Source organism: Crinia signifera, chromosome 6 (assembly GCF_055691185.1).
Source record: "Crinia signifera chromosome 6, ASM5569118v1, whole genome shotgun sequence".
NCBI classification, from domain to species: Eukaryota; Metazoa; Chordata; class Amphibia; order Anura; family Myobatrachidae; genus Crinia; species Crinia signifera.
In genome coordinates, this window is record NC_139222.1 from 250,878,774 (window position 1) to 250,893,225 (window position 14,452).

The 14,452-nt window shown below is 41.1% G+C and overlaps 1 protein-coding gene across 1 annotated transcript in view; it reads right to left on the bottom strand.

Annotated features, from left to right (window-relative positions):
• Positions 1-439: 439 nt before the first annotated feature.
• LOC146009190 (heparan sulfate glucosamine 3-O-sulfotransferase 1-like) overlaps positions 440-14,452 on the bottom strand; it is a 137,884-nt gene continuing 123,871 nt past the window's right edge. Inside the window, exon 2 of the mRNA XM_083149310.1 lies at positions 440-2,063. Within this exon, the coding sequence (XP_083005436.1) occupies positions 1,007-1,945 (939 nt within the window). The 5' untranslated portion in view covers positions 1,946-2,063 and the 3' untranslated portion in view covers positions 440-1,006. The remainder of the gene's footprint in view (positions 2,064-14,452) is intronic.

Below are 14,452 nucleotides of genomic sequence, written 5' to 3' on the forward strand. Positions count from 1 at the left end.
CTGAAGGCCCAGTGTACATGACCAATGAAGAGCCCACTAGTCAGTCCATGTTCCGTACACTACAACCTCCTATACTCCCCTAATGACAGCCTTACTTCGTTTTATCTGATTGGAGATGGGAATTCTTTAGAAGATGGGATGTTCCCATAGCAGCCAATAAGATTATATCTATTATCTTCTATAAGGTGCAAAATAAATAAAAAGTCAACTCTGATTGGTTGCTATGGGCAACACCCTACTTTCAATAGAATTTCCAATTGAGTAAATTTACCCCTGAGTCTTTTAAGATAAGTTCTGTATAGAATAATGGACCTAACATAAATAAAAATCATATCAAGTACAAAGCTTGCTTGGCATAAAATAAGAGCTAAATAGATTGATATTAATAATTCTGTTGGCGGAACTCCTTACAATATATGAACCGATTCTACCATTCATATTAATGTACAAAGTGCTTCACAGTTTATTACTATATCAGAATACCTGTACTAACAACATTTAATAAAATTGTAACTAAAAGCAGATATTTTTTAAAGATCGCAATATAATATTGATCGGTAAATATACAAAATTAGTTGCTTTAACATTTATAGACATTTTCATATGAAACCTTTCCGTTTTATTGTTAACATAGCAAAGATGAGTTATTTATCAAAGTTTCAAACAATTTCTACTGCACAAGGCCTAGGTAAGTCTCTATACACGCTATTATAAAAAACACCAACAAAAGGTAGACTTATTAGAATAATGCATGTATACAGAAGATCAATATTTACACTATGAAGGGAAAGAACGGTTGCGTTTTGGGTTCCGTGTTTGCTTACAAGGTTTATCAAATGTATCTTTGCGATTGATCTTATGGCCTTGTTCACTACAAAGAAGCCCATTGTGTTTTTCTTCAAAATCGTTCTTCATCGGCTCCGTATAAGGTTGTAAATGCTTCTTGTTTTTAATTCACAGCTTAGCATTTTGTAAAGTTTCATTGGTCTAACACAGTAAAATGTGGTTAGTGCCAGTCAAAGGACTGGTTAACCATTCTGTAGAACCTGTCATTGTGTTCTCTGAAGTAAGAGTACAATTGCTGGAGGACTGTTTCGTTCACGACAGGGTGGGGGCGCCCTTTGGACTCATGTAAGCACCTCTCTCTCCCATCACTTCGAATGCAGTAAAATCCCTTGGTTTGATTAAAGTAAAAGTTTGAAGACACAATTCGAGGTGGGAGGTCCAAGAACCTCTCCACCTTTTGCAGTTCCGTCAAGGGTGTTCTTATTAAAGTGTTACCATCCACTATGTGAATTTGATCTAAACTAAAATATCTCAGCCATCTTTCCATGTGGACATCATACAAGCTCCGTTGGATGGCCTTATATTTGGTATTAAGGGCACCATTTTTTATTACTATACCCTCAAAGGTTTGAACTGGCTTGTGATTTTCAAGCCTATTGTAGTATACTTGAGTGTAATCGGATATGACCCTCTCAGTCGGGTCTCTCAGAATAAGAAGTAATTTAATCGAGCTATTCATACCATGGATCCTTTCCGGTGCCTGCAATGATGTGAAATAGCCAGGCGTCTTCTCAATAGTAATTTGTTGTTCATAGGAGAACGGCATAAGATTCCTGTACCAGTCAATCCCTTTGATGTAATTTTCATCCCAGTCAAAAAAATGTACTTCCGTTGCAGCTACCACAATGTTTGGGTGAATGTCCAACATCTCCAGTAGCGCCCTGGTCCCACCTTTCCGAACTCCAACAATGATTGTCTGAGGGGTGCGACGAATTGTACCGGGAGGCTGGGGAGAGGAGTCTTCACTTGTGTTGATGAGTTCTCCAAATTCAAATTTAAAAGCCTCCGAAAGGGAAGAATTTTCAAGAGGTGGGTAGTCAACAGGAGCCGCCTGACACTGGGTCAGTAGGAGGAGCACGGAGACCAAATATACGGCCATGTAGAGGGAAATCGAGACGTCAGTTCCAAAAAATGCAAAATCCAGTGACTGAGCTCATGTGTGCAATGGAAATGTAGGAAGAGAAGAGCGGAGGACTGGAAATGTTGTCCAAATGCATCTATTAAGGAAACAAAAAATAAACATACATATTAAAATGTATTGTTTTAAAAATGCCAGAAGATAAGAATACGAAGAATACAGAGTCTCATTTATGTTCATGAATTGTTCAGAAGATTTATTTATCTTAGAAACAAATAAAGAACTCCTTCAAAAAGTCCAGAATTAACTACATTTTGTGAGACATACAATGTTAAAATACAAACTTGACCTATAACTGACCATTCTATCTTACAGTTACAATCAACCACAACTGACACCTGTATTCTGTGTGCAATTTTCATTCCACCACCAATTGCATATGGAGAACAGTTGAAGTTATAGTGGATCTAGGAATTGTAGTTCTAACAGCATATTTCATCTCAAAGTTTAGAGAATTTGGCAACTGGAAATTTTTAGTGCATCCACTTCACAGCTGTATGTACTGCCCGTCACAAATATAAAGTGTTTTGTTGTAGTGTTTATAAAATGCATTTCCTACTAATGCTGGGCATACATTATACAACCACACACCCTACACCCATAATTACACTTACCTCTCTGGAGTCCAGAGCAGCAGAAAATCACTGTGAAAATGGCAATGCCACCATGTTCCCAGTGATTTGGGAATGCGCAATAGGGATGTTACCAGGAATCAATGTGGCGCAGGAACCATGTTCCCGGAGACCAATTAATGTGTAGTAGACTATGGCACAAAGCGTCACATGACCCACATGATTAAAGTGGCCCTGCCTCAAGTTCTGTAGAGCAAGTTGAATAAATAAAAATTCTACTATAAATCATGGCTTCTTCTTTAAGGATAGGGGGAGGAAGAAGGAAAAAGGAAGAAGGAAGAAAAAGAAGCGGAAAAAATAAGGAGGAGGTGGAAGAGGAAGAGAAGAGTAGGAAGAAGGAGGACGAGGACTTACAATTGTATTAGTAATATTTTTATTATTAATTCATTATGAATTTTAACACTCCACTAGTGAAAAGATCTACAGATAGTATACAATTGCTTCTCCAATGAAATAATTTATTTTGGCAATTTGAATTGGAGTAAGAGACAGCGGGTAATAAATTGGACCATAGAAAAAAAAACATTGCCATGTGAAGTGTTTTTTTTTTTTTTTTAAAGTCCAATTTCTTAACATCTTTCGCTTATTCTAATTCAAACTGTTAAATTAAATTCACAAGATTGATACTGCCCCTAATAATATGCAAAGCGATTGGCACGGAGGTCAGTTTCTGACTTTGATTTGTTCTCAAATGGTTCAAGGGTTATTTTCAACATCAATTAGTCTCACTTAAACTATTTCTTCAGTAAAACAACCGTGCTGTTTGGTTTAAGTAGCTTGACATTTAGCCAGATATTGCTCTTTCACAGCATCTTCAGAGGTCTGCCGACCACTTGCTACATTTTCAAGTGGTGCCACAGCCAAAAGTTAATGAATAAAATGAAACATCGCCAATCGCTAATGAATTTTTCTTTATTTGAGAAGAGGACTGATTACCAACTGTTATATAGAAAGTCTAAAATAGGATATTTTCCTCATTCCTAATACTTTATGGATTCCTTATCTAACATACTTGTGGAAAGATCTGATATGCTAATGAAGAGTCGAACATATTTTTAGATGTTAAATTTTATTTCATTTTATTTTGATCTCCGAACAGTGAGAACTTTGGAACAGAGCACAACGTAATCGGCAGCATTGTAAGGGTAAATCTCAGCGCTGTTCTAGTAGAGAACGATTCCACCCTGACTTGTTTTATGCAGGGAGAGGAACTATTATGTGCTGTCAATCCCTTTCTCAGAGGAAACTGTCCGTTTTCTCTCACCAACCTGCCTAACCGTAGCGGTTTGTCAATCAAACTGATAAACTGTGAGAGAAAAACGATTCTAGGTGCGGAAATAAAAAATTCAGCACACACAATATTTATATTGTCCACGGTCTTCCTTACAACGGAAATATCTTGCTAAACCTTTATGTTAATGTATGTGTTCTGATTTTGTCTGAAACAAGTGACTAGGTTCTGTTGTATCTAATGGTCACTATTTCAAATATAAACCATTCAAATTATACACCATTCACCTCCATCTCTGGCCCCCAACAAGAAGAGAGACAGAAGGGGCTCCTTTTAGAGTCCTTTTAGAGTTTTGAGGTATGTAAGAGAGATTTGACCTATCTATTAACATTGCTAAGAAGTATACATTTGATTGGGCAGTAGTGGTGTATATGTGAGGATCCGAGCCAATACCTGCTACAGACAACAAATGGCAGTGCACCATCAACCCTGACTCTACACGTTTGGTTTATTTTACTGTAGTCAGTAGTAGTAGAAAGGTCAAGTCATCGACCATTAAGAGACCGCTATGTAGCTTTTCTAAAGGCCTTCACTCCTACCAATCTTTGCACAAGTAAACTTGTCCATCGAGTAGCCCAACCTCTGGACTGCAGCATCCTGCGTTCAGTATGGAGGTTGGGTGGGGTGCAGACAGCAGCGGAGCCGGGGAGGAGGTGAGTGGATGCCTGTGTGCGGCATCCATTCACCTCGTGAATGGGGGCTAGGAGTGCACTGAGGGTGGAGGTAAGACCAGCAGCTAACCTTGGTGCTGGGTTTGCCCCCAGCTAGGCAATTGGCGGTCCCAGCCCGGCAATTGGTGGTCCCAGCACTCTGAGATGATTTCATCTCCAAGCACTACCCCGGTTTACACTGCAGGTCGGCACCACAGTGTTAACAGCGCAAATCCCACATCCGACCCGGTTTGGAACCGTATTCCAAATACCGGGTCGGATCAGGGATTTTGGTGTAAAAGAGGTATAAGTTTGTTTACCGGTGTATAACCTTTGTATTTAACTGTCTCTGTTCTACATACTCCAAACCAATCAATGTCAGCTTTATCCCTCCTGACTCTTCACCTTTGCCCTCATGACACATCCGTTCAGGACTATGCATATTGGCCACTTTTGGTGCATATCTGATATCTACTCCAGCCAAGTGGTCTCCCCAGGGAGCAACCAGTACCATGACAGTATGCTGCTGTCTCTGTGATCTGTCTACCTTCTGTTCAACGTTCTGAGGGAAAAGGAAAAGAGCCAGATACTTGCAAAGAAAATGAGGAATGATGCAGAAAAGATGTGAAAAAACAGAAGATTTTTTATATCTCCCAACCCTATCAAGTTTTCTTGTAGAGTATTTATATGCCCCCTACCAAAGTCCAATCATATCAATGACTTCTATGTAAGCATTTGTCACCCTCACTTTACTTTCTTCAAAACTGAAGAAGAAAAACATAGAAAGAAACCAGTATAGAAAAGTAAAGTCCCTGTGCTTCGGCTACCCCTACCATGAGGTAAAGTCCGAAACCGAGGCACAATGCTACAATGGCAGAGGTGAGGTTCGCCTCAGCTTCTGACAACTAGCTTGGCTCTCTGCAAATTATCCCAGTGCTACTCTTCTGCATTGCAGCCGGGAGCTTAGCGGAACACCAGGAGAGTAGCAGAAACATGAGAAAGGAAGGATGTAATCTCCCTCAGGAGTGACCGGAGTATGCAGGAGGCCATAGTACAAGTTTCGCCTCGGTTGAGAAACTGTACAAGAGTGTGCATTCTAATGAGCCCAAATTGTGTTCCCTCTTGTCCTTGTAATTAATAATTGTAACTTTAAATATTTAAATTTGTAAGTAGGGAATACAAGGTTAAAGTATTATATGTAATCGGAAGAAACATTTTTTTATGCGAGTTTCCTGTAAATAATATAAGTAATTGTAGAGCACAAAAACATACAGACACTGTAATTCCTTTCATGTGCCGCATACCATTGGTGTTTCTATAATGGGTGTAATGTGTGCAGTGCGCATGGGCCCACACCACACTCCTGTTATATTACTTTTCCGGAGTCCCATGTTGGAGCTGCAGACGCGGTTTAAAAAAAAATCGCCTGCAAAATGACTGCTGCACATGCGCAGTGCATGCACAGTAGACTCTGGTCTACCCGGAGTCTGCACACTTTGTAGTGTATGATGTCACGGAATGAGACCTGTTCTAGAGATTATCCGCTACTGCATCATCTCTCACTGATGAATGAGTCTCGGAAGCGCACCCTCTGCTTGTCCTGAACAAGCCTGAAAGCCAAGAAAGGCTACAAAATTCTATGCATTCACAATTCTCCAACAATGTGGTCAGCCAAGGAGGGACATATGCACGCGCCTCATGGTAAGGAGGCATGGCCCTTGATCGTAGCACTCCTGCAAGGCCATGCCCCCATTTTCACATTTTCACCATGGGGGGGGGGGGGGGGGGGCATGGCCAGTGCTCTGTGAGCTGCTGGCCATGCCCGCAGATCCACTTTCAGAATAAGTAGACATATGCGCACAGCATCTATTCCCTGCGGCCCCCCACCCCCACAAGGGGCACTGATGACCATGGGTGGGGCGCGGGACAGTCCCAAAAATAGGGGACTGTCCCACAAACATTGGGACAGTTGGGAGGTATGCATTCATAAAGCTCTATCCATGATAAACAACATGCATTGCCTCAACATTAGCCTCTTTCTGCAGACTGCAAACCTCTGCTAGTCCGGCCCCTTCCCTCTCTGTCTCATGTCTGTAGCTTCTCCATCAATCTCGTGGGCTCTTGTTCTGTTTTCAGCAATTTTGCATGACTTGCACAGTTTTGAGACACCACACAAATGAATGATCTTATAAATATGATGATTGGCATGACACGTTCATCCTGAGAGACAATCATTTCCGATCAATCACATTTGTGTCATGGGGATTGCAATACACCAGTGGTATGCCCAAATCTGCTGATCTTAGCAATTGCTTCATTTTGTTACAAATGTTTGCATATTTCACTGGTGAAATCTGGTGTCAATGACTCCCAATCCTACCCCAGCCAGCCACACTTCACAACACAAAGGTTTGATAATCATTTTCCCAGTTATATTCACTGAATATTTTGGTCACATGTGCTGCACTCTCTGCTCTAACAAGCTCCCCCCACTGCGCCAAAGGCATGGCCACTCCTACAGTTATGACCTAGCCTAAGAGGCGTGGCCTCAAAGGGATCTTTGTTTTGTCACTTTGGGGGCTTGTCCAGTGCTCGGAAGATGCTGGCTGCCCACAGAGACTCTGGGCTGTATGGAGCCAGCTCTTCCTCTGAACAGGAGTCGAGTGCTGTAGAAGAGTACTACTGGCATTTTGGTGTCACCTCTTCCAAGGGTGACACCTGGGGAACGGATGGCAGTGGCACCCCCTGCACCCAGCTTATGATACCACTGTATTTTGCCAAAAATTCACATTTGCAAAGCTGTATTTTTCATGGCAAAATGTGGAATGTGCTTTCATATAAACTGGAAGGCTGAAAGGTTTCAGGTGTGCAGTGAGGGAGGACCCCCGATACTTAAAGGTTTGATGTAAAGTTTAGAACCTGGGACTTCATCAAGGACTGTTTTCAGCATGACATAATGGGGGACATTTGCTAAGATGGGAGATCTATTTCAGATGGGATGTTGCTACCAATCAGATACTTTCTATTATCTTCTAGAAGGTGCTAAATAAATAGGATGTACATTCTGATTGGTTGCCCTTAGCAACATCACATGTGAAATAAAATTCCCATCTTAGTAAATGTCCCCCATGTGTGTGCCATCATGGAACTTGTCTAGCAAAGAAGGGGATTCATATCTTCATTCTGCTACAGAACACTCAATTAAAAGGTGATATACCAGGATCTCTAATCACTCTCCAGGTTACTCCGTTGTGGTCTGGAAATGTTTGACACTTGGAGAGTTGAAAGCTTTGTTCTAATGCATATAATCAGGAATAAGTATAGTACATAGGGGTCAGTCTGGAATTCCTCATTGATAATATTGGGGATTGCGGTCTGCAGCGCTAATTAGAACTCTGCAGGAGATTACTTTGACATCCCCTGCACTTAACTTTTAGAACGTATGCACCAACTGTATTTCTGTATTATTTTATGGAAACGAAAAACTGATAAATAAGCCCCTAAATCTCGTAACCACAATAAATAAGTAACTTCTTCTGAGTACATTCAGAATGTACATAGTCAGCCATTTAATGCCAACTGTTAAGCATAGGAAGGGTGCAGCTGTGTACCTATATTTGGGCAAGGTGTAATGGATACCCGGGTCCAGGTAGCTCCCCCCTACCCCCCCCCCCCCCCCGACGCCCCCCTCTCCTTCAATAAAGTGTTCACCCTAGGCTGTTTTAGCATGGTGCTGCATCCTACCCATTTAACAGCGCCCTGCTAAAACAGCCGGGCCCATGGGTTCCCGTCACCATGTGAATAGATGCTATGCAGGGCCGTCTTAACAGCAGCACAGGCCCCTGGGCAAAACAATTCAGGCCCCTTCTAAAAATCTACTGGCTACATCTGTAACTGGCACTACTAGGGAAATTATATGTAACTGGCACTACTAGGGAAATTATATGTAACTGGCACTAAATACGTGCAAGGACATGATTGCTTGGCATTCAAATTCAGTGTCTGAGATAGTACCCTGTACTACACAAACTTTGTTTTATGTTTTAAAGCCTTGTTTCATGCACAACTAAAATATATCCATGTCATTTGCATGTGTTTGATGTGTTTATACAACAAAAATGCAAGATACCTCATTCAAATATAAAAATATTCCAAAGTACGGAATAATGCGTTGTCCAAAATTCTTCTGGTCCCAAGCATTTTAGATAAGGGATGCTCAACCTGTACTGTAATTAGAACCCTATAACAATAGGTGTTCTTAAATTCTCTTAAACTCTTTGAAATGTAATCTACTCCATTTATGATTACAGTTCCCCCAGTATCCCCCCCTTGATGTATTCAAAGCGATATTTTGGGGGGTCCAATTATTTTTATCATGTATGTTGTTTTTTTTACACAAAGAAATCCTCTGACAATTTATTACAAGAAATCAGAACTGCAGCACTTTTCTATTTCTTTTGTAAACAATATATATGTAGTAGGAGATCTGTGCCTTAACATCAAAAAGGTAAGTTGTTTGATCAATATTAGCTGGACGCGCTACATAAAAATGTTGTAATATAGTCATCAATCCTTCTCAAGCTGCTTCGTCTAGGATGATAAGTGATGTATTTTCGTCTTGATTTTTAACTTTATCAGTTCAAAATATTTTTTGCTGCAAAGGTTTTTAAGATATTTATTGATTTCTTTAAAAAGTTCAAAGAATTTAGCTGGCCTAAACATTAAGTCCTTTTTGTCTGAGGCTGATTTAATCCTCGGTAAACTAGCAATCTGAAAGCCTATAAATGCATCTTTCAAATCTGTTTTGTATGCTTAAATGTGGAACATGGTATGAGACTAGAATGTTAACAGTAATGGGTGTTGTATGATTAGATATAATTAGAGGCAGACACATTGAAATTGCCTCAAATTTGTATTATTTATGGCACCATTTAGAATTTTTTTTGTCTACTTGTCTCCATTTATTAATGTATAATATTGTGTTGTATGTTTATTAAATGTTAATTGCTGTACAGTAAGTAGCCTCCTAATTGTCTGATTTTGAGCTGATGATATGTATACTTCTTAATATTTGTACTATGTTGAAGTACAGTATAATCATTTTTCTATTACTAATTCATAGATGATTTTACTACTTCCCATGTGATAGGTTTCTTTTGACAAAATGACACTATTATAACATAGAATACATATGACTAATGTGAGGAAGAACTAACTATAGCTCATTCAAGATAGTGCAAAGATGATTCTTGCTATCAGATCTTCTTAAGCACCTACATGGCAAACACATCGGGCCATGCGAGAGGACGTGTACACTTATGCAATGTCCATGTCGACATATGTCAACATAGACACCAAAAAACTTATGTGGACCTCGTGAGTGTTGACCTTAAGCTTGTATCAACCTTCTGGCAATGTCAAACTATGGTCTGTCGACCATTTTTAGATCTCAATCTACTCACAAGCCTTAGTGGTCAACCTAGTGGCTGTCCACCTAGACATTGTCTAACCCCTATACCAGGGCTGGGAAATTGCGGCCCTCCAGATGTTGATGAACTACACATCCCAGCATGCCTTGCATCAGTTTCAGCATGGCCACATAGCAAAACTAATGCAAAGCATCCTGGGATGTGTAGTTCATCAACATCTGGAGGGCCGCAATTGCCCAGCCCTACCCTATACCATCACCGGCCTAGACTGGCAGAACCGGAACCTCTGCTCATGACCAGAGTGCTGTGTACTAATATTGTAGTCTTTAGCTACGCTGAAGTACTGCTAAGTACTCCTGCTGTGACATTTCAGATCACTTGGTACTCTAGATTCTAAAATAGGCGATACCTTGTGACCCAATTTCTCATCGGGCACTATATTCGGAGTGTGCTTGACAGCTTAAGAGGAAAAGGCGGACAGCTTTTATTCTGAGAAATCCTACCTGACAGCAGCTAGACGATAGACACGTGCAGCTTGCCGCCACACATCTGTGTAAGGAGACGTCTAAACAACGAAGTCAAAGTGGGTTAAGCAGCATTTATTGAAAAGTGAGCAACAGTTTGTAAGTAGCTGTATACCAAAGTCAGTGTCCAGATGATAGGTCGACAGGCCTTTGCTTGACTTGGTCAAAAGGACAGCCTACGTTTGAAGGCAGTTTTTGTAATTTTTGTTACATGTTTTAGAGTTTTGAAATGTGACAATTGATGATACACAGCACACCTGGAACACCTGACCTGTGTGAGGTCCTGAGGACCGAAGTTGAGAACCACTCAATATGAATATGAATATGATAGGTCAACTCTATTTGGTCAACATGGTGAAATGGTCAACACAAGTTTTTTGAGCGATTTTTATGCACTTTTCCCCCTTTTTTTCCTCCATGTGGACTAGGACCGGGAATGGAAATCCGCTCAAAGAATGGCAAGCCTAGTAAGTCATGTGAGGGATGCCGTTCACAACACATATTGAAATGTACATTCTTGTGAATATAACATGTCCTTGTGAATATGTTTTATAATGTTTCTCTTTTACCAATTGCTGCTGCCTTATATTCTTCAAGTGTTTTGATATTTGTATTCTATGTGGGAGATTGACTAGCGGTTGCAGCAGCAGACCCCCTGGTCAGGAGGTTCGTTGCTAGGAGACCTTTGCTAGTGTCTCCCTGGTGATTCCGTCAGCATGGTGACACATGGATGTGTACGCCGTCGCGTAGTGATGACGTCACGTTCAGACGACGCCGGCGGTGGTGCAGGACGGGAGAACACATGTGTATTATATTCGGTATGTATAAAATGTCTTTCATTGTAATGTAATATTTGTCCTGATGAAGAAGCCAGATTAAAAGCTTTGAAACGTTGACTATATAGCCGTTTCCTAAATCATTTCTTACGGTGTGCCCCCATCTTGTGGAATGCTAGGAGTATCTAGGAGGGCACCGGCACCTATAACCTGTTTTGGTGTGCTGCTCCATGTTGGACACTTGGCGGTAGGGAGTGGAAACTCTGCCTGTCTCCGCTTCAGGGAGAAGGGCAGGGATAGGGGGGGGGGGGTGCGGGGAGGTGGCGGGGACCGACGGGAGGCGGCGAAGAGCTCCGTCGGAATGAGGCACATGAGCATCTTGTGCGTGCGCGCCCCCTTCCGGCGGCTGGTGGGGTCTGCCGGAGGCTGGCGGCTCTATCGCCGGCCGGCGGCTGAATGAGCGGTGCTACTTCTGAACCTTGTGATTGCCTCTGTGTTTCTGGATATGTGATTGCCTCTGTGTGTCTGTATGTGTGAAAGAGAAGGAGATGTCGTTTCACTCGCTGCCAGCAGATAGTAGTGTTTCGGTTATCCACTACCTTTATCCATAGGGAGATTTACTTCCTCCCTACAGGGCAGCTACTAAATCCATACCCCATTGGAGCTATGCCATCCACCAGTATTTCCAGTGCCACTTGAGACACTTGTCTATTAATCTTGTGCATAGAGCCTTGTTTAAAATATCAGACCTATTTGTGTCTACAGTATGTTGACTTTCATGAACTGAGCTTTGTTCCTGAAAAGCACATATCAAACGCAGAGACACATTAACGTCACTGAACTGAACACAGCTACAAAAGACACTTCACCCACTAGCGTAATACTTCTTAAAAAGAAAAATGCTTTGGTGTTCCTCTCTTTCAAGGAATTTCTTGGCTTATACTATAAACTGGATGTGCTAAAATTGTATACATATGAAAGTGAATTAACGTTCCAAATTTGTGTGTCTTTTCCAGATCCCTTATTTGCATGTAAATAACTCGTATTTTGCATAGACTAAGTATACCGCTGAAATTAGCATTTATAATCATAACATCAACTATTTATAAAAGCATTAATAATTAAATTCCAACATGGCACATTCATCTGCTGAGCCAGGAAGCGCAAAGAGTTCTGTCTGAAATGAATACAAACAAGTATTCTGCAATTGCCGAATTCTAGGGATATAGGTCCCCCCAAGGCTCTGAAACTGAGAGCTCAAATACAGTATCTGATTATTTAATCAAAAGTATATATAATCAGCAAAATCGTATTTATATTAATTTATTCCGATTTTAAATAGCAGCATATTTTAACGACGGCCTTGTTTTGTTAGTGCTGCATACTATTTAGTAATAAATGCTAATCTTTGAAAAACAAAGTAAATCCTAGATGTAGCGATTAACAATATCCAATCTGTGCCATCTTGTTTACTATTTTTTAATTAGTTTCCAGCGTCATTGTTGTAACCTTTCATTGCACTTTGTAGAGGGCAAAAAAAGTCTGTTTCTATCATACTTGCCTACCCCCAAATTGGGTCCCCCTCCCACCCCCCCACCCCTACCGCAGACCCCGCTTCCCCCTTTCCACGCTGTATAAAATCTGGAATTTGGCGGGGCCTGAGGGGAGGGGCTAAAATGACGCGAATCATGTAATTTTGCATAATTTTAGCCCCTCCCCCAATCTGCGGCCCCGCAAATTAACACAGCTAGTTGTCCTGGGGGAGGGGCTTAGTGACATCAGCCTCACTCCGCTCCCCACACGTAGCCTCACCCCGCCCCCCCCTTTCACCTGCCTACTTTTATAAAAAGTAGGCAGGTATCATTAATGAAAATGGTAAAGATCATCAATTTGACACCTTTTAAGCACCTTCAGTACTTTCCATAGGGCCGTTAACAGCATTTTATACTGTCCTGCATGGTTTTCTCACCTTTGCTTGCCCTTTATCTAGAAGATTCATGCAATCCTGCCACAAATCCTACAAATCTCTAGGTTTGATCTCTCATCTCTCGGGTGTGTGCATTCACGTGACGTGTGCAAGTGTTATGATGAAAATGCTTTTGCAAATTAAAACCTAATAGCAGGACACCTTTTGGAAACACGGTTTTCTTTGCCTAGATGTGCTTAGTACAATGGGTTACATGCATAGTTTATATCATCCAATTATGCAACAAAAGTAAGCAAATGTAGTTTACATAAGTCTGTTTACTGGCTCCCCTCTCCTGCATCTGTAGATTGCTGGACAAGGTTGCCCATGACGTTATAAATCTCCTACCCTGTGTTCCTAGACAATACATTTAGCGCCTGTACTGTGATAGGGTTGTCAAACATGAATAAGACTGACAGGGGTTTGGGAGAAGATAAGGGGATTATGGGAGAAAGGAAAATATTGGATCTGTGACCAAGGCAAACTCTTTTACCTCTGTGTTGTTAACACGATTATAAAAACTAGGATAATACCTTCAATGCTAGTGGTCTACAAGCATTTTATTTTAAACAATAGCTTACATGACACATAAGTAACAGCATGTCCACAATGTATTTTTACGAACTGAATACATAACTAAAGATAATAAACAATAAAAGACTTTTATTGAAATGAGAAACTATTATGGCTTAAAATGCCAAAAGGAGGTTTGGCGGAGAAAGGTACGGTAATTGGGAAGGTGGTGGTGGCGGTGGTGGTGGGGTATATTAGGTGTAATCATAGCCAAGAGCTGTAGTATGTATAGTGGGTTCAAGATGTGCGGTTCACATGAGCCCGGGCATACTTGCCTACTTTTGAAAACTAGTTTCAGGGAGATTATAGTTAGTAATATAATTTTGCACAGCGCCCCACTGAGGGGGCGTGTCATGTTACACCCAAAGGGCGTGTGTAGTTCTATATATGGAGAGATTGTGAAAAGAGATTGTGAACGTGGCACCTAGAAGCGTGGGTGTGTACTGCTACATCTGAGAGGAATCTTTTATAATGACTTATATCCAAATGTAGGGAAGCCCCAAAGCAGTTAGTAAGAGCTTCTATACTTGGTAAAATGCTGGGAAATGGTGCAGATGATTCAATGTAAATGTATCTATCTCTCATTCCTTTTTTCCCCAAAAATGTAACAGTGTAATGTTGGCTAGG